The 21,699-nt window shown below is 45.6% G+C and overlaps 1 protein-coding gene across 6 annotated transcripts in view; it reads left to right on the top strand.

Annotated features, from left to right (window-relative positions):
• Window positions 1–21,699, top strand: part of NEDD4L (NEDD4 like E3 ubiquitin protein ligase) — a 341,033-nt gene that overhangs the window by 226,033 nt on the left and 93,301 nt on the right. Inside the window, exon 1 of one of the 6 annotated variants that reach the window (XM_049620274.1) lies at window positions 6,606–9,083. The exons of the other annotated variants lie outside the window; for them this stretch is intronic. Coding sequence (XP_049476231.1) covers window positions 9,069–9,083 — 15 coding nt within the window. The 5' untranslated portion in view covers window positions 6,606–9,068. Of the gene's footprint in view, window positions 1–6,605; window positions 9,084–21,699 lie in introns of those variants that run through there. 6 annotated transcript variants of the gene reach the window in all.

The following is a 21,699-nucleotide window of genomic DNA, read 5'->3' as shown; positions in this document are numbered from 1 at the left end:
TGGGGCTCGAACTCGTGATCATGATCATGGGGATCGATCGTGGGGATCGAACTCGTGATCGTGAGATCACGAACTTGAGATCATGACCTGAGCTGAAATCAAGAGTCGGACACAACTGACTGAGCCACCCAGGTGCCCCCGGACTTGGTATCCTTACACTGGTAATAGATTTCCTCGGGGTATCATAATGCTCTTTGGAAGTAGATCTCAAGCGTCTTCACGTATTTCTTTTTGTACAACATCAGGACTGCCATTGGGCACGAAATCATCCCCTTTGTTGAGGGGGAACGTGTACTTCTGCTCCCTCGTGTCCTTTTCCACGGAGAGAATTATTATATATCAAGGGTTATGGAATCTTTTTCTCTCCTTTCGCCAGATACCCCTTGGCTTTATCGTGGCCTTGGGTTCCTATTTTTTAATTTGTTCCATTATATAACCAACGAGTAGAGCCATACCCAAGTAGCACTGTACGTGCCCACAGGTGGAGAGTTTTACTGCAGCCGTAATGAGCGGGTCCTCATGGCGTTCTTACTATTTTATTAATATTCTGCAGCGTTATTATTTAGTTGAAGGAATGGACCCTGTGCTCAGGGAATGGATGTGCTATCTGAAAAGATAAGGCTTGCATACCAAACCTTAGAAAATCCATATTCGTTTTTGGAACTCTACCAAAATTAAAGTCTGTAGGTGTGTGTGCGCCTGTGTTGGAAAATAGTATGTTAAGACCTATCGTGTAAACATTTTGCCTTAATGATGAGAGTAAATACTGCCCTTGTATCCAATCCCAACCCTCTTGTTTACTTCAAATAAATAAGGAAAAAATATAAAATCCCAGCTCATACTGCAGTAAATTACCAGAGCTTTATACAGTTTTCCTGATAGCTGTAAGGTTTGATGATTTGAGGTTTGTGTATTTGTGTGTGTGTGTGTGTGTGTGTGTGTGTGTGTGTGTGTATGTGTGTGTAAGTTTATTTATTTAGAGAGAGCGCGCACACAAGCAGGGTTTGGCGGGGAGGGAGAATCCCCCTCACAAACCATGAGGTCATGAGCTAAGCCCAAAGTCAAGAGTCAGACACAACCAACTGAGCCACCCAGGAGCCCCTTGATATTTTGAGTTTATACTGATTTCGTGTTTTCCTTTTACAGTAAGCCTGTGAACGTGACTTCACATCTGATAGTAATGGCGTTTCTTTGTAATGTTTGGTCATAGGCAGAAGTATTTTCAATATTTTCAATTTAAGAGAAGTCATAAGATGGCATGGTCATTTTGGTGAACTCCAATTAACTTTCTTCTAGTTGGAGCCATTGACACATTTCTGTTTTCATTATTACCCACATCACGAAGGAAGGAAGTCTGTAAATGGAAAGAGTGTTGATGAAGATGCCCAGTAACTTTCTGGGTTCCATGCTGGTTCTTTCTGGTCTTTTCTTCGCCTCATTTTTACCCATGGATCCAGCATCACGTCACTTGGTACCTGCTGCCGTGTATTGAAGATAACAGGCAGTAAACACTTGCTGACTGACTGACTGAACAAAATCCGCCTGAGACTCTTAACAGGAAAAGGCAGCCCTTACTCCTATGTCTGTTTCAGGAAAATGGCCTTTTAGATCATCAAGTTTTTCCCTGAATGCCTCAACTTTGCCACATTCTAGGAGTTACTAGAAGTTGTTACTTTTGTTGTCAGAAGGGTTGGGGGTGGGAGGACCTCCTTACATAAATGATGTTCAGTGTTCTAAATTGTCTGTTAGGATTGTTGGAAAATACACAAAAATCCACCAGGCAAATTGACATCTTTTGCCTTGTCAATTTCCCTAACATTGGGTTACTTCCCATGCCCTCAGTCTTCTCCTGAGGCTGGGCTCTGATACTGCTCAATTAAGGTAGAAAGAAATCAATCCTGGAGGTGACCTATGAAATCCATACAATAAATAGTCAACTCTCATTCAGTCATACTGGAAGTTTCTAACATCCGTCTAGGAGAAATTTTAGATTAGTCCGGTTAGTAAAGTGGACTTTCCCACTCTAAAACACGGATCTTAAAACCTGTCCTCTTGTTTTCGTATGATTTTTTTTTTCCCCCAAAATCAAACCCTTTTCATTAAGCTCTTTCATGAAAACAGAATGTGGAAATGAACGTAAGTATTAGGTGAGCTGAATTTCTCGCGGCCTGCTTCCTCATTCTTTTCAGCACTTGACCCTATACATCTCATCCAAACAGCCTATTTAATGAGCTGTTACCTTGATGACACAGTAAATAGAACACTTATTAAGTGCAGTCTCCTCACTTGCGATAAAAACGAACTTCTCGGTAGCTGTGCACCCTTCCCAGACCTTCACGTTCTTCAGTACTGATGTGCCTTTCAGAAATACCGGAGCGCTTTGCCTGTGGGCACGCTCTCTGACCCACGTGGCATCCATGTGTTTAAGTCGAGGGTGGGAAAGAATACACGTTTTGATCACGGAAACCTTTATATAGTCAACTCTAAATTATTTTTGCTGATCGAAGTATGTAAGATGAGCTCTCCAAACATTTGCTGCATGTGTCCCTGCAGAAGTGCTAGGTTCTTTAGAATGTGGGAGACACCTCTCTAGGCAGACTTTGGGGGAACCGTCAGCACCCCAGGAGACATTTGTTTGCCATCTGTGAAACTGTGCCGTCCGTCTCTGGAAAAGGAGTTTGATGTGAAGTAGTTCTTAAATAGTTTATGTAAACCAACATGTTATTTTTATTTTCTTTTTACCTATTTGCATTTAATTTAGTCACAGACTTGTGTCTGTGGGGGCTGTCTTAAAGATAACAAAGGCCTTCTATGAAAATAACAAATTATCTTTATAGAGTTTATATAGAGAGATAAGAGACAGAAGGAGACACAGAATCCGAAGCAGGCTCCAGGCTCTGAGCTGTCAGCACAGAGCCCGACGTGAGCCCGACGCAGGGCTCGAGCCCCCGGGCCGTGAGATCATGACCTGAGCCGAAGTCGGATGCCCAACTGACTGAGCCACCCAGGCGCCCGCATAGTTTATATTCTTTATCCTGTTGATAGCGTGGCGTCTAGCAGCAGAAAACAAAGTTAACAATAGTCCCAGCAGCTCTGGGGTATCGAATTGGTGGCTGATCTACAGCACGCGGTACTGCTAATCGAGACGGGTCCCTTTGAATAAGCGTTCGAATGCTAGCATCGCTGAGGTCCGTGTGACCCGTTGGGGCTGCAGTGATGAAGACGCGAGCTCTTCCTCGTGTGCATTTACCTGCACTGGGGGATTCTCATGTATGGGGACCAGTGGAGATTTTCCCAGAAGGCCAGGGATACATGGCTCATTTCATCGTCCTTTGACTGTAATTATATTACCTTTTTACTGGCACGGACTTGGACACACAAGGAATTTGGCTGAAGCTTAATTGGAGAGCTAGGAGAGCTATTCTAAAACGCTTCTTTAACTTTTTTACTGGACCCTTACAGTTTGACATTGTGCAGGTTTAACTTTGTTCTCATTTAAACTTATCTTGTGCAAATGCTGAGGAGCTTAATAAAGGTCTATATGATCAAAAAGGCAGCTCTTAACCCAGCATGAAATTCCATTCTCCTTTATTTCTGTTTGCCCACTGCCAAAGAATTCAGACAACTGCATGCTTGACTTACAGATAAATAGAGGACAAAGCTTTGGTCAGTGATTGTGTTTAAAAGATGGAGCTGAGGGGCGCCGGGGTGGCTCCGTCGGTTGAGCGTCCGACTTTGGCTCAGGTCACGATCTCGCGGTTCATGAGTTCGAGCCCCGGGTCGGGCTCTGTGCTGACAGCTCAGAGCCTGGAGCCTGCTTCGGTTTCTGTGGCTCCCTCTCTGTCTCTGCTCTCCCCCACTCGTTCTCTCTCTTTCTCTGTCTCAAAAATAGTAAACATCATGTAAAATGAGTTGGCAAGAGGTGAGGAAGCAGAATATACCATTGCTTTTCCAGTATGTGCTTCCTGATCGTGGGGTCCACAGAGTGGCATTGTGGTAGGCATCCCTGGAGGATGGCACCAGACTGCGGGTGACATTTGTCCTCCTGATCAGGGGTTCCTCTCTGTACTACAGGACATTTCTGAACAAACTAATTAGGTTCTGAGTTTATATAACAGAATCGAAACCCCAGCTCACACTGCTTTTCATGTTCCCAGGCTGCCCACAAATCTTCGATTTTATAAATATTTTTGAAACTGAAGTCTAAATGAGTTTTGTAGTGAGTATTTCCACTTCCTTCCTTATGCATCATGCGTTTTTGTCAAATAGAAAACCTCAGACTTGGTAGACAATTGAGGCCGTGTGCTGGGGTTTTAATTCTGGTGAATATCCTTTTATAAGTGTGTGTGTGTGTGTGTGTGCACGCGCGCGCGCGCGTGTGTGTGTGTGTGTGTGTGTGTGTGCGCGCGCGCGCACATGCCTGTATTTTGCTGGGAAGAACAATGAGTGAGCCAAGGATAGAGCTCTTTTGCTCTTTCTAACAAAGATGGTGGGAAGAATTCTCTTTGAACCATTAAAAAAAAGAAAAACAAAAAAACAGACCAAGGCAATAATGATAATCAGGTGTCCTGTTCATACTCTGGGTTCCTTTACAGCTGAACATGATCTTGACTATTACAAGGAAATAAGCTTTTAAAATCGAATTACGGTAGAACTTTGCCAGTTCATGCCTGACGAATTTGCCCACCCAGTAAGTGGTTCTTCCTGAGATCTTGCTGTTCTCCTACTGACTTGGAGAAAAATGTAACAGTAGACTGGGGGAAAGCTCACGTTCGTTCTTTCAAGGTTTATTTTGAAAAATACAGTGCTGTATCTTAAGATATCATGAACAAAAGAGAACACAAATCTATCTGGCCAACCACGAAGAGAAAGAAAGCATCTGCTGAAAGGCTGGGTTCTATTTTCTTCCTTTCTTTTTTTGTTGTTTTTTTTTTTTTTTTAACTGTAGGATGTTTGAAAGAAAACCGCCCATAAATTTTCATGTCGTAAAATAAAATTATAAAAGCAATCAACTGTAGAGATAAATGTCAGCTTACGTAAGGCTGTGAGGTGGACTTTAACACGATTTAGTAATAATTTGATGGCAGAACCTTGTTCCATCCTGAAAGAAAGTGATTTTTAACCGTGTTCTGTCCTTCAGCGTGTTGTCTACAGAGACCGCGGTCCGCCCTTTGCAGCGTAAAAGAAATTTGGATTCAGTGTTGACTTTAGTTCTAAACCTCGCTGGTGGATGCTAACCAAATAGGTATCAGCAGCACCATCGTAGGGGTTTTACATTTTATTTTAAAGTACCAGGAAGTTCTAGGAAAAGTGTTTTAAACTTCAAACATTCCTTGTATAACTTTTTCCATGGTCTAAATGTTCCTGTCTTGCTACCAAAACCCCGAAAGGCTCAGATAACTCATGGTTTGTCCCTTCTCCAATTAGAAGAGAGAAGTATCAGATAAACAAAGTCTGCCAGTGTTGCCATGTGCTCAATATAGATTCCGCTTGATTCCTTACACCACATATCCAGGGGGGTAAAAATAAGTGTACAGACAAAAGAAAAGGCCCATAATTAGGCACCGTATCTTGGGTCCGAGTGTAGGTATAATGTAAAGTGTTTGCTATTTTATTCTGAGGACGGACACCTTTCTTCTGCAGCCCTACTAAGTTCATTTGCACATGCATTTATCTAGATGAGCTGTGAGACTGAACGAGCTGCCTCACTTGTGAACGGTTCCCCGAGTAAATTTGACGGCAAATTGCACGTATTTACAAAGGATCACTTTGTGTATAAAGTAGCTCACAGTCCAGGGTTTTCTCTGATAACCTCATCCTCAGGTGCATCTCCAAAGGCGCTGAGTGAGAGGGGCAGTGGGAAATGAATAGTTTTCTCTGAGGAAATCGCTGGTAACCCTGGGTGCTCCTGGATTACAGCCTTGGGGTGCATGGCTAATACCAGTGTCCCGTCTGGATAGGAAGAAAGGTGGAGAACCAATGAGCCCAAAGCATTCCATTTGTTGAATTCTTCATATTTTGGTTACTAGAATCTTTTTTTTTTTTTTTTTTTAATGTTTGTTTCTTTTTGAGAGAGAGAGAGAGAGACAGAGCATGAGCAGGGGAGGGGCAGAGAGAGATAGGGAGACACAGAATCCAAAGCGGGCTCAACACGGGGCTCGAACCCACGCACCGTGAGGTCATGACCTGAACCGAAGTCAGATGCTTAACTGACTGAGCCACCCAGGCGCCTTTAGAATCTGCTTTTTAAAGTGGCTTTTGAAAGAAGGTTGCGAACAGAAGTGTGTTGTGCACACAGCCTGCGAAGAGCGTGCCTCTCAAGGTGTAAGAGGAGTCCGCCATGCTCTCAGAGGCCCATGTCTCTACCCACACACGGGGACGGTGAGCGTGCTAGAACCGCAGCGGGAGAGGCCTGCAGTCGTGAGGGAAGGAAGCTTCTACTTGGCACCTCGTCCCCGCCAAGTCTTTATAAAGCGTCCTTAGTATCCAAGGCAGGAGAAGGTCTTCTGTGGATTTTACCTATTTTAGGACTACCAGCGTTATAAAATCCCTTGAAATGTGTATGTGCCTCGGTATAAATGCCTACACAGCTCTTTACAAGGTTTCAGATTCTACCTTAAATTATGTGTGTCTGTATGTGAGGACATACCTCTGTACCTAATGTGGGGCTCAAACTCACAGCCCCTGAGGTCGAGAGTCTCCTGATCTCCTGACTGAGCCAGCCAGGCACCCTTCAGATTCTTCCTTCAATGAAATTCTACCTTAATGGCTCTCATCAATCTGAAGTCTTACCCCAGCATTGTATGTATAATAACATTGATATTCATAATTTCCTTGGTAAAATTAATTGAGTTGACTTTCAGGAACATCATTCCTTGTCCATCAAGTTCCCATGTAACAGAACTAAGATACCCATCTGTTTGTGTTATTAGAACAAAATACCCCTAACTGCCAACTCTCTAGTGGTCGGACAGACATTTTAATAAAATTAGTAGTGTTACCAACCAGTAGGCTGGCATTAGACTCCGGATGCTTGGAGCCGGGTTACGTGCTTAGCGCAAAGTAGGCACCATAAATGTTTGTTGATTGAATGAATAGGCAAAGAAATGACTAACGGGCCAACCACTGATGATACGGCTTAGTAACAGGAAGTTCACTAGGGGAAGTACGGTGTCCAGATTTCTTCTGCTAATCTTAGCACAAAATATTATAAAAATAGGTCCACGTTTATTGTTGGGCCAAGCTAAAATAGATCCAGACCGATTGTTTGGGCTTCATAAACGCACGATAAAATAGACGTCAATCCCTGTCATCCACACGATGCCCTGCTCTCGCCGATAGAATCTCACCCTTGGCAAATGTGGCCTGGTAGCCGGCCTGAAAACTCGGAGGTCACTCCAAATGTATATAAACAACGCCGGCCAGGCCCAGAGCTGGTAGAGCATCTAAAAATAGAGAAGTAATCCCTTATCTTGTTGCCCATGAAAATAGTGTTTATATGAAGCAACACTATTAGAAATGACGTGTGAGAAAAGAATGTCTGCGGTGTCTTCTGCCGTTGGGAGCGAGCAAACAAATTAGTGTCACTTTGAGGCGCAGGATTAGTACCGCTGGACCGGGGACTGAAACCATAGCCAGGTTCTCTTTGATGAGCAGAAACCGTTGATTCCTGCAGCCGTGCACCGCTCTGTCTTGTAGAGACTTGTCCTCTGCCCGGTTTTTCCGCCGGATGTCCACTGAGAAACCCGCCGGTGATGGTCATTGAAAAGGAGAGGTGCATCAGCACACCCCCGCATCTTAGTAGCTGAACACGCCGCGGGTTTGCTTCTCACCCGTGCTCCTTGCCAGCCCCGGTCGGCAGGCATTCCGATCCAGACGGTCACGCAGACCCAGCCCAGCAGAGGATTGCTCAAGAGCGCTTCCCAGCCTCCACTCTGGGGTGACACTTGTCACCTCTTGTCTGAAGGCATTGGCCAAAACTAGTAATCTGTCCCTGCCTGGCTGCCAGAGGCCTGGGAAGCATAGTCTTCTCCGTGTCTAGGAAGGAGCGAGAACTGAAAAGCAGTGAGCAACCTGGGCAATTGGTAATATTTTCGTATTAAAATCAGCGAGAGTATGCTATAAGAAGTCCTTCACCATAGGCGCATTTTTTAATGGGCTGATTTAAGTAAGTCAAATTCCATGTCAATTGACTACTTTCTGAGCCCCCAGAAATAACAGTCTGGCTAATTTCCCGCTGTACCAACTTAACTGGCACACAACGAATGGATTTTTGCCTGTGGTATAACGTTTGCCTTAAGAAAGCACTCGTTTTTATGTTTGGTATTTTCCAAGATGCTGATCTGTCCATCCTTAAAACTGAAACATGACTGGGTGAAACTAAGGACAAAAAGCTTGCCATTGATAATTGTTGATAAAGAGGAATTTTCAAGGATTTTGCCCCCTGGATGTAGTGAATGTTTGCCAGCAGCTAGGGATGGCAAAGATAAAAGGTATTTCATTTTCCAGGGGCGCTCGGATGGCTCAGTCAGTTAAGCGGCTGGCCTCCGCTCAGGTCATGATCTCGCGGTCGGTGGGTTCGAGCCCCGTGTCAGGCTCTGTGCTGACAGCTCGGAGGCTGGAGCCTGCTTCGGATTCTGTGTCTCCCCCTCTCTCTCTCTCTCTCTGCCCCTCCCTTGTTTGCACTCGCCCTCTCGTTCTCTCTCTCAAAAATGAACATAAAATATTTTTTTTAATACTTAATTTTCCTTTTCCTGCCCCTCCTACAAACCACAACAACACACGCACGCACGCACGCACCCTCTCCCTGCTTACTTAGGAAGAAAAAAAAAATCCAAGTCCTCCTTTTACACGGGACAGAGCCAACTGAGAAACTAGGTTGCGTAAGCGGTCCGGCGGTCAGTTACCTATAAGCTGAGGTGGGAGAGGCAGCATGCTAGGACACAGACCTGGGGGTTCCCAGGAGGCGCCGTGAGAACCCAGACTCGCGGGTGTTAGGTAGCGCCCCCTGCGGTGAGGACCAGTGGCCTTCACCTCGAAGAGCGCGCAGGGAGGCCTGGACTTGGAGGATGAGCTGGCCTGGAGTGAGTTTCCTCTCCCTCCGTCCTCACCGCTGCCTCCGTGACTTCCCATTTCCCTCCAGATGCCTCAAGGCTCTCTGGGCCTTGCTTGCTCAGGTTTCCAAGGCATCTTCCCTTGGGCTCTCCTGGGTTTTCCCATTCCAAGGAATTGGCCGTGTCTTGGGGGCTGGGGGCTGGGGGCTCCTTTCTGCTGCCTCCCCATCCCGGTCTTTCTCCCCTTCACATGGGCCCCCTTGGCCCCTCTCTGGGCCTCCCCGCAAGCCTTGCTGTCCTGTAGTAATTTATGTGGTTCCACTCTATTGTAGTTACAGCTACTTCTGTGGATGTCCTGTCCCCTCTTCCTTTTCTCTAAGCCCCTGTGACGTAAGACTTGGTTTAGGCATTTTCTCATACCTCGTGTTGTTCGCCGTAATGCTTTATGATGTGACTAAACGCTCGTTGGGTTTTAAATGAATTCATTATATATTACTCTCTAGTACAAATAAGCCTAAGGAACGTTAGCTCCCCCAGCATTCTTTGGATGCTTACGTTACACACGGTGCCCTTAGAAAGATGAATGCCTGTACAGTAGGATTCAGTCCGGAAAGCGAGATCTTTTTGTCCATAGAATTTTCATCTTTAAAACACATGAACTGACACCTATGTAATTTTTTACTCTCTTTTAGGAGTTTAGCTTATGGCCGCCGAAAATATACTAACCTGTACTTGGGGTAGGGGATACCTAAAGTCCTATTTTTCCCTTGAATCATTTTGCTGGGTTTTATCTGATCCAGCTGCGTGATGTCCAGGGATTTGAGAGCAGTGGTTCAGAGAAACCGGTCAAACAAGACAGGAAAATGTGTACTTGACCGGAGCACAGTTGGTCACTGATTACCTGGTGCTCAGATTTGTTTTTCAGTTGTGGGATAGTTGCACCGTGGATTCTTCATTAACTGTTGGATCATGTTTCTTAATAAAATGATTTTACGATGGTAAGATGAGAACCGGCCCGTTCTCTTCTTGGCAAAATCAGTGCCATTGTAGTTACTGTACCAGTCTAGCTGCGTTTTAAAGAACAAATTACCTCTAAAATAATAATACATCCCCCTTCCAATAGCAAGAAGATGACAACTCGTGCACACGGGGTAATTATCATGTCATTAAAAAGCACAGCGATTTTAATAACCCAGGTTGTGTGCAATAAAGCTCTTCTTAAGAATACATCAGCCCTGTGCTGTGATCATGTAATAATAAACTTCTCTCTATTTACACTCTTACCTATTTAACGTTTTAATTAACAGAACCTAGTCTTTGCAAAAATCTTAGTGCTTTTGACTCCCGAATCCTCTGGTGTGTAATAATGGGTTGTGATTCGTTTATTTTCGGCAGTCTTTTATTTACTCTGGGTAAGGGAATTTTGATCTTAGGAAAGGTTTCATATACCATTTGTCCTCAGTGACGTGAATGGCCATACTGAACTTCATAACCTTATGTCGACTTTTTACGTTAGCACAAGGGAAATCTGATAATGAATCAACATTACAGAAATGCATGTCACGCTTTCTGCTTGCTTCTTTTTCTCAAAATAAGCTAAAGGGTTCCCCTTCCTGCCACCTTCTGGAAATATTTTCTCACTTAATTTAGATAACCAAGGCAATGAGAAGACTTTCATAATTCATGGCGGGGTATCTTCTCAAGACTCTTGAATTCGGTTTGATTCGGATTCATTTTTGGATCCCCCCCCCTTTTTTTTTTTTAGAATAAATTGCATGTGGGGTTGAGGGGAAACACTTTTCACTGAATGGCTCCAATTTCAGTGCCTTAGTTTTTAGCCAAGCAGCTGTTCATACAGATTTCTTAGGAAGTGGCTAAATAAAAATACGACAGTTCCGAAATGAACGAAATAGCTGCTTTATCAAAAACCAGCAGCTGCCAACATGTGACTTGTGTGCCATAAGTATTTGTTTTTCTTAGATCTTCTCATTGTCGTGTCTTTGATTAAACTACTAGACCAGGTTCCTTTTTTCTTTCAGTTTTTGAGATCCTAGGTGAAAGCCCATGGAGTGATTTCACATTGTGTATTTGTCTTCTGTTCTTAACTGATGGTCATTGTCATTAAATAGCGCTAAAACACCAAACAGGAACACAGCAGCCACAGCAAAAGCCTCAAGTATTTGAATGGCCAGGGGAACTTTATTTTAAAAGAAACCATGGTTGAAATAGAACTTTATTCCCTCAATAGTCTTAAATAGCTCAGGTAATCTCGTGGCTTCAGAGACCATGTAAGGAGCACAGAATCGTGATGGATGTTACAGCATATGCCTGTGTCCTAACCTTTTGAAGAAAGGCAGTTGTAACAAACTTCTGTGTAAGTTGATGTACAACCAGTGGTGGCTGTTCATGGGCACTCAGGAGAGGCAATGAAAATAGGGGAGAATTTCAGCTACTGAGCAAGGAAATTGCTGGCAGAAAATAGAGATTCTGTCCAAGGATCCTTTAGGTTTTATGGGGGGTGGTTGGGGAATAGTTGTTTTAAACAGACCTTTGAAGGGGTTTGCAATGGAGAAAGGTATTTCATTTTTGCTTATGGCTTCTTACGTGTTTCCAGGAAGAAAGTTCCTCCTGATGTGTGAGTACAGATGAAAAGCATTGGGCAGAACGGGAAATTTAGTGTTGTGCATCTCGACCCTGTTAATGAAGTCGTAAAATGATGTTGGGGCAGACCTTCAGACGGTCTCCTGATCTCTCTTGCAGAATTTGAGTTTGGCCCACGGAGATAACCTTTTTATTTTGGTGGGGGCGGGGGAGGGCGGTGCCCAGAATAAAGGTTTGTACGGACCCTCACCACACCGTTAGTCAGGAATTTCTTTGGGTGAGAACAGAATTCCCCAGGCAGTCCAGGCTTTGCCGGACCGTCTGGTCAGTGGATCCAAGGGCAGGGCACCTCCTAGACCTTCAGTTCTCTTCCTCCTAAACTTGTTTCTGGATTGGTCTTTGCCCATTATGCGTTTCCTATGGCTGCCGTAACCAGTTACTACAAATGTGGCTTAAAAACGCAAGAATTTATTCTCTGACCGCTCCGGAGGCCAGAAGTTCAGAATCAGTATTAACCGCACTGGAGGAGGAGATCAGGGCTGCGCTCCCACTTGAGCTTCTGCGAGAGAATCCATCACTTGCCTCCTCCCGCCTCACGTGGCTGCGTGGCCGTGGTCTCTGTCTCTGTGGTCATGTTGTCGCCACCTCTTCTGTGTCAGCTCTCCCTCTGCATTTCTCTTCTGAGGACACTTGTGATTCCATTTCGAGCCTACTTGGATGCTGTGGGGTAATCTCCCCACCCCACGATCATTTCACCCCATGTTCATTTAGTCACATCTGCAAAGACCTTTTTCCTCATAAGGTGACCTATACAGGTTCCAGGGATGAGGACCTGATACCTTCGCGGGCCTTTTTTTTTTTTTTTTTTTTTTTTCCAGCCTGCTACAACCCCATTTTTGACAACTGGGACGGCGTCTGGAGAAAGCCAGAGAGTTCAGATTCTATCCTCCGGGGTCATTTTACTCCGAAATTAAACAGTGATTATTGAGAACATACTATATGTTGGTGCTGTTGCTAAGACAGAGACACATAAAACTAGGCCCGCCCCAGGGTTGTTTGTGATTTTGCTGAAGGAGAAGACAGGTACATGTAAAATGAGTCCCGGGACGAAGGTCGCGTTGGAGCCTGAGAACCAGAAAGTGGTACATGCCGCGACCGTTTGAGCCTCTGGGCCCGCGTACCCAGCATGTACCTCTCTGTGCGCTGGAACATTTGACCCCAGGGATATTGGGATCCTCGCGTCCAGCCTCCCACCCCCGTCTGACTATTTCCCATCCCATCGTTTTTTCCCGTCTCTGGGTCTTTTCCCAGGAGCTGCCTCCTGCAAGCGTGCCTTCCTGTGTATGTTCTTTCCTGTTTGTTGTGCTCGACGGTGCATTGTCTATTCTTTAGTTTCTCTTTCTCCAGTAAAATAGCAGTTCAGATTCTTGAAGGGAAACCACCCAGAGATAATGCGTCTATGCGAACAAGCACGAGTGGAATCGGCTCTGCGAATCAGCGATAGAGAAGAATAAAATCAGTGAAACTTAAGCTTACCGTAGAATCTACGACAGTGTCCTTTTACACCGTTTGGGGTCATTTGAATTCACCTGCATGAACGCTACATGTCTTAGTGAAAATGCAGAAATACGCTTTTAAAAAGGACAGTAATTTTTTCTGGATGTGTTTTAAAGGGCCCCCGGATTTCTCTGTGTTGCCAAGGGCATGACACTGATAAGAATTCAGGGATGCCTGGTGTTGGGTTTATCTCTGCAACCCTGGTCATCTTAAGTCTCAATCTGCAGGGACGGCTTGGAAAGATAAAGCAAGCTTGAGTTTGAATGCTGGGTCTGTCGCTCCCTGGACGTGGCCCTGCTTATGGGCGACTGGAGCTACTTAACTTTTCTAAAGCACGCTTTTCTCATCTTCAGCATAGGGCTAATAATGGTACCTACCTCAGGCTTTCTGGGATGACTAAATGAGCTAATGCATATGAAGTGTTGAGACCATTGCCTTAAAGTTTGTCTTTTCCTTCTCTCTCCCCTTTTTTCTTAAAAAAAAAAAAAAAAAAGTCTATTTACTGGCTCTGTTGAGCATTACCACCCCAGGTAATCAAACACTGTCCTGTCTGGTCCCACCCAGCGAGCACATGATGACAAATTCAACATTTCTTGGGATACCATTTCACCTCGGAATATAAACCAAGCTTCTAAATTACATTTTATATGACAATGTCTCCCTGTATTTTCGTCCCTGGGACTTCTTGAATTGCAGCATAGCATGTTCCGTCCAGTAAAACTCGAAATGAAATAAATAAATGGTTAAGTTGCGGACTGTAGCTAATAATGATCTGTACCGTGGCCGAGGATTAAAGAGCCGTTACATTTAACGATGACAGTTGCCTTCTAAATACTTACCTTTAATCAGATCACTCAAATGCTTGCATATACTTTTGCTTCTCAACTATGGTGTGCGGATGTGTGCGTGCACACGCATACACACGCATCCGTGTGTGCGAGAAGGTTGCGGAAAGCATGCGGTCGAACACAATTTGGTCTAGGTCGAACAACAGTTGTTCTGGAGTTCATGATTCTGCCTTATTAAAATCCTGACTTGAATTTCAAGTAAAAAGATTCCTTCCACACTAAGCCACTCATGCAGGAGAAGCAATGAGAGAAGGTGTCACCCCACAGTGCCTTTGTCCAGTGGCCAACTTGTGTCTGAAGTCCCCTTTGCAGGGAGAGGGACAGAGGCCAAGTCTGACTGAAATGGGTGACTGTGATAGGTTTCTTGGCTGCTATAGACACCAAGATATTTTTTTTTTTTTTTAATCGACGATGCATAAAAAGAAATGCGATACGTCCTAAAGAATCAAAAACCTTTTCCGGGACCTTTGAATGAATTGAATGTATTTTGGTTTCTTTTTGAAAACTGAACTCTGAAGCTGGTCTCCATCACCGTGCCTTTGAAAGGGCCCCAATTATTTTCTGTGGGTGGTAGACCCCACTGAACCACACTTTGACAGCTTTACAGGTCTTGAAACATGTAATTAAGTTGTATTTCATAAACTGATAAGCAGCTGCCTTCCCTGCACTGGCCCCTTTTAGAGATAAATTGGGATTAGGGTAGTGGACACTTTGGAAGAGACTCTCGGAGGGCCTGGGTGGCTCCGTCAGTTGAGCGTCCAACTCTTGATTGCGGCTCAGGTCACGATCTCACAGTTTGTGAGTTCAAGCCCCAGACGGGGCTCTGCACTGACAGCACGCGGCCTGCTTGGGATTCTCTCTCTTCCTCTCTCTCTCTGCCCCTCCCCTGCTCCTCCCCTGCTCTCAGGCACTCTTTCTTTTCTCTCTCTTCTCAAAATAAATAAACTTAAAATTTTTATCCAGCAGAAAATGAAAAGCTACAAGAATTGGAGGTTTTACTTTGAATATAGGCAACCAAGGCTGGGTGACTTTCAGAATGTCCATACATGTTGAGTGGGAATTCAGATCTTGGCTGTGCTATTTAGCACCTCTCTGATCTTGGGCAAATTTTGCTGAGCCTTCTTTTGCTTTAGTTTGCTCGTCTGTAAAATGGATGTTAGAAGGATGAAGGGAGACGAGTTGTGCGGAGCACTTAGAATGTGCTAATATGCTAATTGTTGACTTACAGCTGAAAATGAGCCGTGTCCTGCAGTTAGGAAGGTTGACTGCACCAGCTTCCATAGAAGATTGTTCCTGCACTTTGTTCCCTTGAGAAATGTATCTCGGTTTAATCCTGCCTCCCATCTGTTGCTTTTGATACATCTCTCTTCTCCCCACAAAAGTTACTGCTTATCCTGACATTCGCTTCTCAGTGTCTATATTATCCCCACTTTGCAGATGAGGAAACAGAGGCTTGGATGAATGGGCTTTGATGAGTTGAGGAGGTTAGGAATTACATGGGAATGTAATTACATTTTCATGTGCCTTTTTTGTATAGACCTGTGTTCAGGTGAGGGTCGTGAACACATAAACCGACTCCCAAGGACAGTCTCCAATTTGTGACTCTTTCTGGTATTCTCTTTGGGGGAAGTACACCGTAGAATGACAGTTTACTTGCCAGGCACCTCCTTTATTAAATGTCTTCACGGTTATAGTAATAACTCATTGGATTATATCTATTCACATCCCTCCCCTTTGAGATGCCCAGAGGGACAGGGACTTTGTTCCAGGTCAGAGAGAAAGCCCCAGAACAGTTCTGTCAGGGTTTCTGCTCTTGTTGGGGGGCAGGGTGGGGGGCGGTCGTGCATTGCAAGCTGATATCTGAAAATCACAAAATTAAAACATGCCTATTATCACGAAACCATAGTTTTCCTTAGAGATTTTTGTGGGGAAAAAAATCATAACTCTTAAGCCACGGAAGTATCATGGAGTTGAATGCAGAATTCCCATGAACCTTCAGGGTGACCAAAAATCTTGCCCTGGACCCGAACCCAGCTCTGGAGGTGACTCATCTCTGCTGTCAGTCACTTCCCCCCATGCCCTGCTTGCTGTTCCCTGCAGGTGACCTCCAGAGCTCACCGTTGTGCACTTGTGGGGGGGGGGGGTTGGTGACAACGTGATGATGTCAGTGAGGACTCATCATGTCCTTTTGTCGCCCCTGCTAGTGGGGAGTATTAGGAGCTGGGTGTGAGAATGAAGTCCCGGGATTAGTGCCTCCTCAAGCCCGGGTCCTTCACAGACTGTTGGGTTTTGCTGTGTGGCCCTGGGATCCTGCCTGTGTTAGTTTTCTTCAGGATTATGGGGTTAGCGCTCTGGACACCCAGCGTGTACCTAAAGGGACTCTTTGCCAGTTGAATAGCCTCACAACAGATCAACTTTTTAGAATAACAAAGCGGGGGCCATTTCTAAGCTTGGACTAAGCTTATAGTCTTCTTTGTTCCTTCATCTTGGTCCTTAACGTTACATTTCATTTTCATGTGTTTATTTTTTTTAAGGGATAGTTAATTTTACAAGAGCTCACTCTGTTTTTAAAGCTCTTTCGTCCATCTTTGCCCTCACAGGATAGAGCAGGGTTTCTCGAACTGCATGTGCTATAAACTCTTGGCAATTCAAGAAAAGGCTTTTGACCGGATACCAGACTGAGGAAACCACTGAGTTTCTGGAAAGAGCTGTTGGCTTTCCAGTTGGCCAGGATTGGCAGGGACCCCACTTCTCCCGTTTCTCAGCTCTCATTGTTTTAAATATTCACTAGTAGCAGAAGCCTCACAGCGTTTAGTAGTAACTTGCACAAGGCTTCCACATGCACTGACCTTTGAGCTGTGTAACCGCTGACGACATAGGAGGTGCAGGTGGTCACAGCCCCGTTTTCCGAGTGAGGAACCTGGTCCCAGGGAAGGCTCAGTGCCCGAAGTCATCCGGCTAGTTCGTTCCTGAGCCAGGTCGGCACCCGGCAGTCTTTCCCGCCCCCCCCCACGCCTCTGAGGGCTCTTGGCCCTGGTACTCTTCAGAGCCTCACCCGTAACTTAGAAGACCTCCTTCTAGACCAGGCACTTCTCAGAGGTAGCACTTGCCTCTTCTTTGAGTCAGTTGATGCGAGGCAGACTGTGCCACACGTGTGGGTTTCAGGGCCAGGATGAAGGTGGGGCCTTAGAGAGGTGTGAGGGCTTAGAATTGGGAGTCCTACCATCACCCCCTGCTCCGGGGGCCTTGCTGGGCTCATCGTGGTTCCGGTGGGTTTCACGGGCCACACGGATTGGCATCTGCCTCTCGCACCGCCTGTGGGCACCCGAATGAGTGGTGGTCCCCTGTGATGCTTAGAAAGAGGCACGACTTCCCTCTCCCAAGCTCCTGGGACCCCTGGCTTGGGCACCAGCTCCCTGTGCAGCACAGCTCCTTGTTCCGGGAATGTTTTCGGCCCAGAGCTTCATTTCCTTCCTGATTGATAACTGCATAGTTTTTGCTGCTGTTTTTTTAAGCGCAACTCAGGCAGGGACTCAGCCTTCAGCCTCCGTTCCTCAGGATTTCCCTGGCACCCGCAGAGTGAACTATGTCACGCTCTCGGCGCATCCCATTAATTGGAAAATAGGCTAGTGCGTGTAGCTTTGCCTGCAGACCTCTCTTTAAAAAACCAACAAACAAAAATCCTGCGGGAGGTGAAAGGGAAGTCAGTTGAAGGATAAGGACGTGATAACTTTCTTCGAAGAAGTGATCGAGCTGTCCCATTCCCTGTGTAGAGTGATTATCCCTTAGGAAACAACACAATATTGTGGAAACAAATCTGCGTTTGAGTCACGGAGATTCTAGTTCAAGTCTCAGCTTTGACACTTTCTAGCTAGAGAAAGTTCTAGTTCCAGAAGCTCCCTGGCGCGTTAGGGGAGTTGAAAAATCGGCGGATTACCAGAACGTTCTTTCCAGAATTGCCCAAAGATGGCGTGAACACCTTACAGAGCGTGTAGGAGGAGGGAAGTGGAATTAGACAGTGGTTCTCAACTGGTCCTGTCCGCGCCTCCACACACGTACATTTGACAGTGTTTGGAGACATCATCTGGTTGTCACAGCTGGGGGACGGGAGTTGCCACTACACGTTGTGGGTAAAAGCCAGAGGTGTTTCTAGAAACCCTACAGAACATAAAATAGCCTGTCAGACAAAGAATTATCTCACCCCAAATGCCAGTGGTGATGAGATTGAGAAACCTTGAGTTACGAATAACATTTATTGAATCTAATTGTCCCCGCTTACATCCAGTGACTATGGAAGATGTCCCATTTCACAGATGAGAAGATTGACCTTTGGTGGTGATTTGGTTATGCAGTTATCCTTTCTGCTGGCCTAGGTAGTGAGAGCTCCGTCATGGATGGTCAGAACCAAGCAGAGTGAGCGCCTGCTGGGGAGGGACAGATAGATCCACTAGCCTCAGATGTATGTTGCACCAAGTGACTTTTGAGGTCCCTCCTGAGAATCCCATTCTCTGATTTCTATTTTGAAATGGGATTCGTCTTTTTATGGCATCAGAGTGGCAAGCAGGTAGTTCGTGGCCACGACCAGTGAAATCCCTGTGTTTTGTACACCTGTGAGTCTTACTAATATCCCGGCACTGTCGGACCATTTACTGTTTTTTTTTATTTATTTTTTTTTTATTTTTTCAACATTTTTTATTTATTTTTGGGACAGAGAGAGACAGAGCATGAACGGGGGAGGGGCAGAGAGAGAGGGAGACACAGAATCGGAAACAGGCTCCAGGCTCCGAGCCATCAGCCCAGAGCCTGACGCGGGGCTCGAACTCACGGACCGCGAGATCGTGACCTGGCTGAAGTCGGACGCTTAACCGACTGCGCCACCCAGGCGCCCCCGGCACTGTCGGACCAGAAGGCTAAGTCTCTGAACAGGAGCAGCCAAAATGCCTCCCCTTCCCCCTATCTCATCCACCTTCTAGGCCCACGGAGTTAATTTACCAACGTACGTAAATGGGCCCAGCCGGTTGTCCTGTGGGAAGACTGTAGAGGCACAAATGAGGGGAGAAGAGGAGAGGCAGGGAGAACTATTTAAACTTTTAGAAAGATTGCAATTCGATGTCAGGTTGCTCATCAGCATAATTCTGCCAGTTTCGCAGGTAAGTGCAGTTTCTCTCGTGAACACGGAAAACCGAGAACTTTACTCAGTGGCTGTCAACCCTGGCCACAGATAAGGGTAACCCGGAGAGCTTTTGAAGCACACGTGTGTCTGAGCCCGTCTGCCAGAAATTTCATTATCTCGGGAGAGGCCTGGGTACCTGACTTGTTAGGGCTTGTCAGAAGATTCTAATGTCCATCGAGGCCTGGAGAACCCCTGGTTAACTCCACACTTCAGTCCTGCCCATCGTGCTCAGAAAGACGTAACTCAGGTACCTGTTGACATTATTCTGTCTCCAGGAGACTGGAAGGAGGGCTTGTGTCCTCCGTATCTCGCAGGGAGCGGAAGAGGGGACACACTCTGGTCTTGAATTCACACCTGCCAGAATCTTCAATTAACATAAGTTTCTCCTCATCCTTCACATTTCGTGTTTTAAATTGGCCGGTAATTGTTTGCATAATTTTTTTGCAAAGCTTGGAAGTTTTCCTCTCCAGACTGTTTCTCACCGACACCGTAGATAGGAAGGGGGTGATTTTCATTTTCAACTTTTCGTTTTTTGTTTTCACTTCCGTTGCCGTCTAAAAATCCTGTCTGTACCTTAGAGGAAGAAGCTTTAAATACTTAATGAGCTCTGAGGGAAACTTTTTTTTTTTTTTTTTTTTTTTGAGGGAAACTTTTTAATAACAACCCAGTTAATGACCTGACACCTTATGATGGGTTATATGCCTTGAACTGTAGTCTCCAGACATTTTTGCTTAGTGAACCTTACGAAGAATTTTGAAGAACGGTGTCTCACACATTAAAAAAAATTTTTTTCTCATACATTTTTGACACCTGTAATTTATCAGTAGCTCAGTAAGTTATTAGCCCAGTAGCTGCAAAAGATATAATTTCTAGTGTATTGAGTGTATGAAAAATTTGGATTTTTTTCATTTTGCAACTACAGACCTGGCTCATTTTATGGAAAATATCTGCCACAAAATTAACGATCGTTCCTTATTATTTAATACAGTCAGCCATAGGAGGCTTATTTCCTATCACTAAAAATCTTACTTCATCTTAAAAATCAAATCAAAGGAAAATTGGGCAGATTGTAGATATGGGAGACATTGCCATTCGGTGTCTTCAAGGAGCCTGTCCCCCAGGCTGTGGTGAAAGATGTGTCTCTCGTGTTCTGTCTTCTCTCTTTGCTCCCTCTGGGGCTGTACGTTTTCAAAGCCTCCCTTCATCCTGTGCTTTTTACACCCGGCCAAATGCGTGCTGGTAAGCTTCGGGAAGGGTGAGGAGTAAACCTTTCTTTGGAAAGCAGGGGAAGGGGAGCTGTGGTTTAGGTAAAAGCAGGTAGGGAAGGAGAGGCAGCAGCAGAAGACACTGCTTCTCGGGCAGATGGGGTTTAAGGAAGAGAACATATGGCAGGATGTAGAACATGATTTCTTTAAAACCACCCGTGCCCAACTTCTCAGAAGGTCTTTGTGTATCCACAGAGGCGGGCACACTCCGGTTTGAGAGTCCCACTTTGAAAGATAGGAAGGGGGTGCTTAGTAAGAATAAAAATCACTCCGTTTCATTTCCTTTTCAAACTTACACTTTGCTCATTTCATTGTTTATTAGGATATAGATGAGGGGCGCCTGGCGGGCTCAGTCAGCGGATGACTCTTGATCTCGGGGTTGTGAGTTCACGCCCCACATTGAGTGTGGGGATTGATTGAAGATAAGATCTTTTAAAAGACTTGTAGATGAGAGAAGAACATAGGCAAGAATATGCACGTGACAAATCCGAGATTACGTCCCGTAGGAGTTTGCAGGTCGCAAGAACTGAACCTGGCAGGTGTCACCCTGAGGACATGCGGAGTTGAGGACACAGCATAGCAAACTGGGATTTCCTGAGGGCAAGTGAGGAGCCTGTGCAGGGTTTTCCTTAAGACCCTTGTACGTGAAGTTGTCCACTCTGTACTGTGCTGGTGAGCCCATGGGCTCCGGAGCCAGACTGCTTGGGGTCACATTCTGGCTACTACTGACCAGCTCAGTGACCTTGGGCAAGTTCCTCAACCTGCAGACAATAGTCTCTGGCCCATCATGGGAGAGCTACGCAGTAGCTTGTTACGCTTTGCAGTCTCGAAGCCCTTTACCAGACTATGGCTGGAGCTCCTCCCCCCGGCGAGCTTCGCTGGAGTCCCCTGGCCCGAGATGTGATTGCGGCCAGAGTATGGCCAGTGCCAAAAAGAGAGTACTAAGCAGGATGGGCCTGGGATTGCCGAAGCTCAACTCCAGGCTGTCTTCATGGCGCCTTTATGAACAGTCAATGTCCTCGTGGAAACCTGTAGAACTCCAGTTCAGGATTGTCACTCGCTGAAATGCCAAGAACGAGACCACATTGAGTTCCGTGTAACCTTGTCGTCTGCTTGAGTACCTTATCCCACACCTGCAGAGCCATTGGCTGGCCGGGCAAGGAGACAACAGATGGACGACTGCTGGTTTCAGATGCCCTGAG

This window comes from Panthera uncia, assembly GCF_023721935.1.
Source record: "Panthera uncia isolate 11264 chromosome D3 unlocalized genomic scaffold, Puncia_PCG_1.0 HiC_scaffold_8, whole genome shotgun sequence".
In the NCBI taxonomy this organism is placed as follows: domain Eukaryota; kingdom Metazoa; phylum Chordata; class Mammalia; order Carnivora; family Felidae; genus Panthera; species Panthera uncia.
Note: the sequence above shows the minus strand (reverse complement) of the source record. Positions and strands in the feature narration are given on the sequence as shown.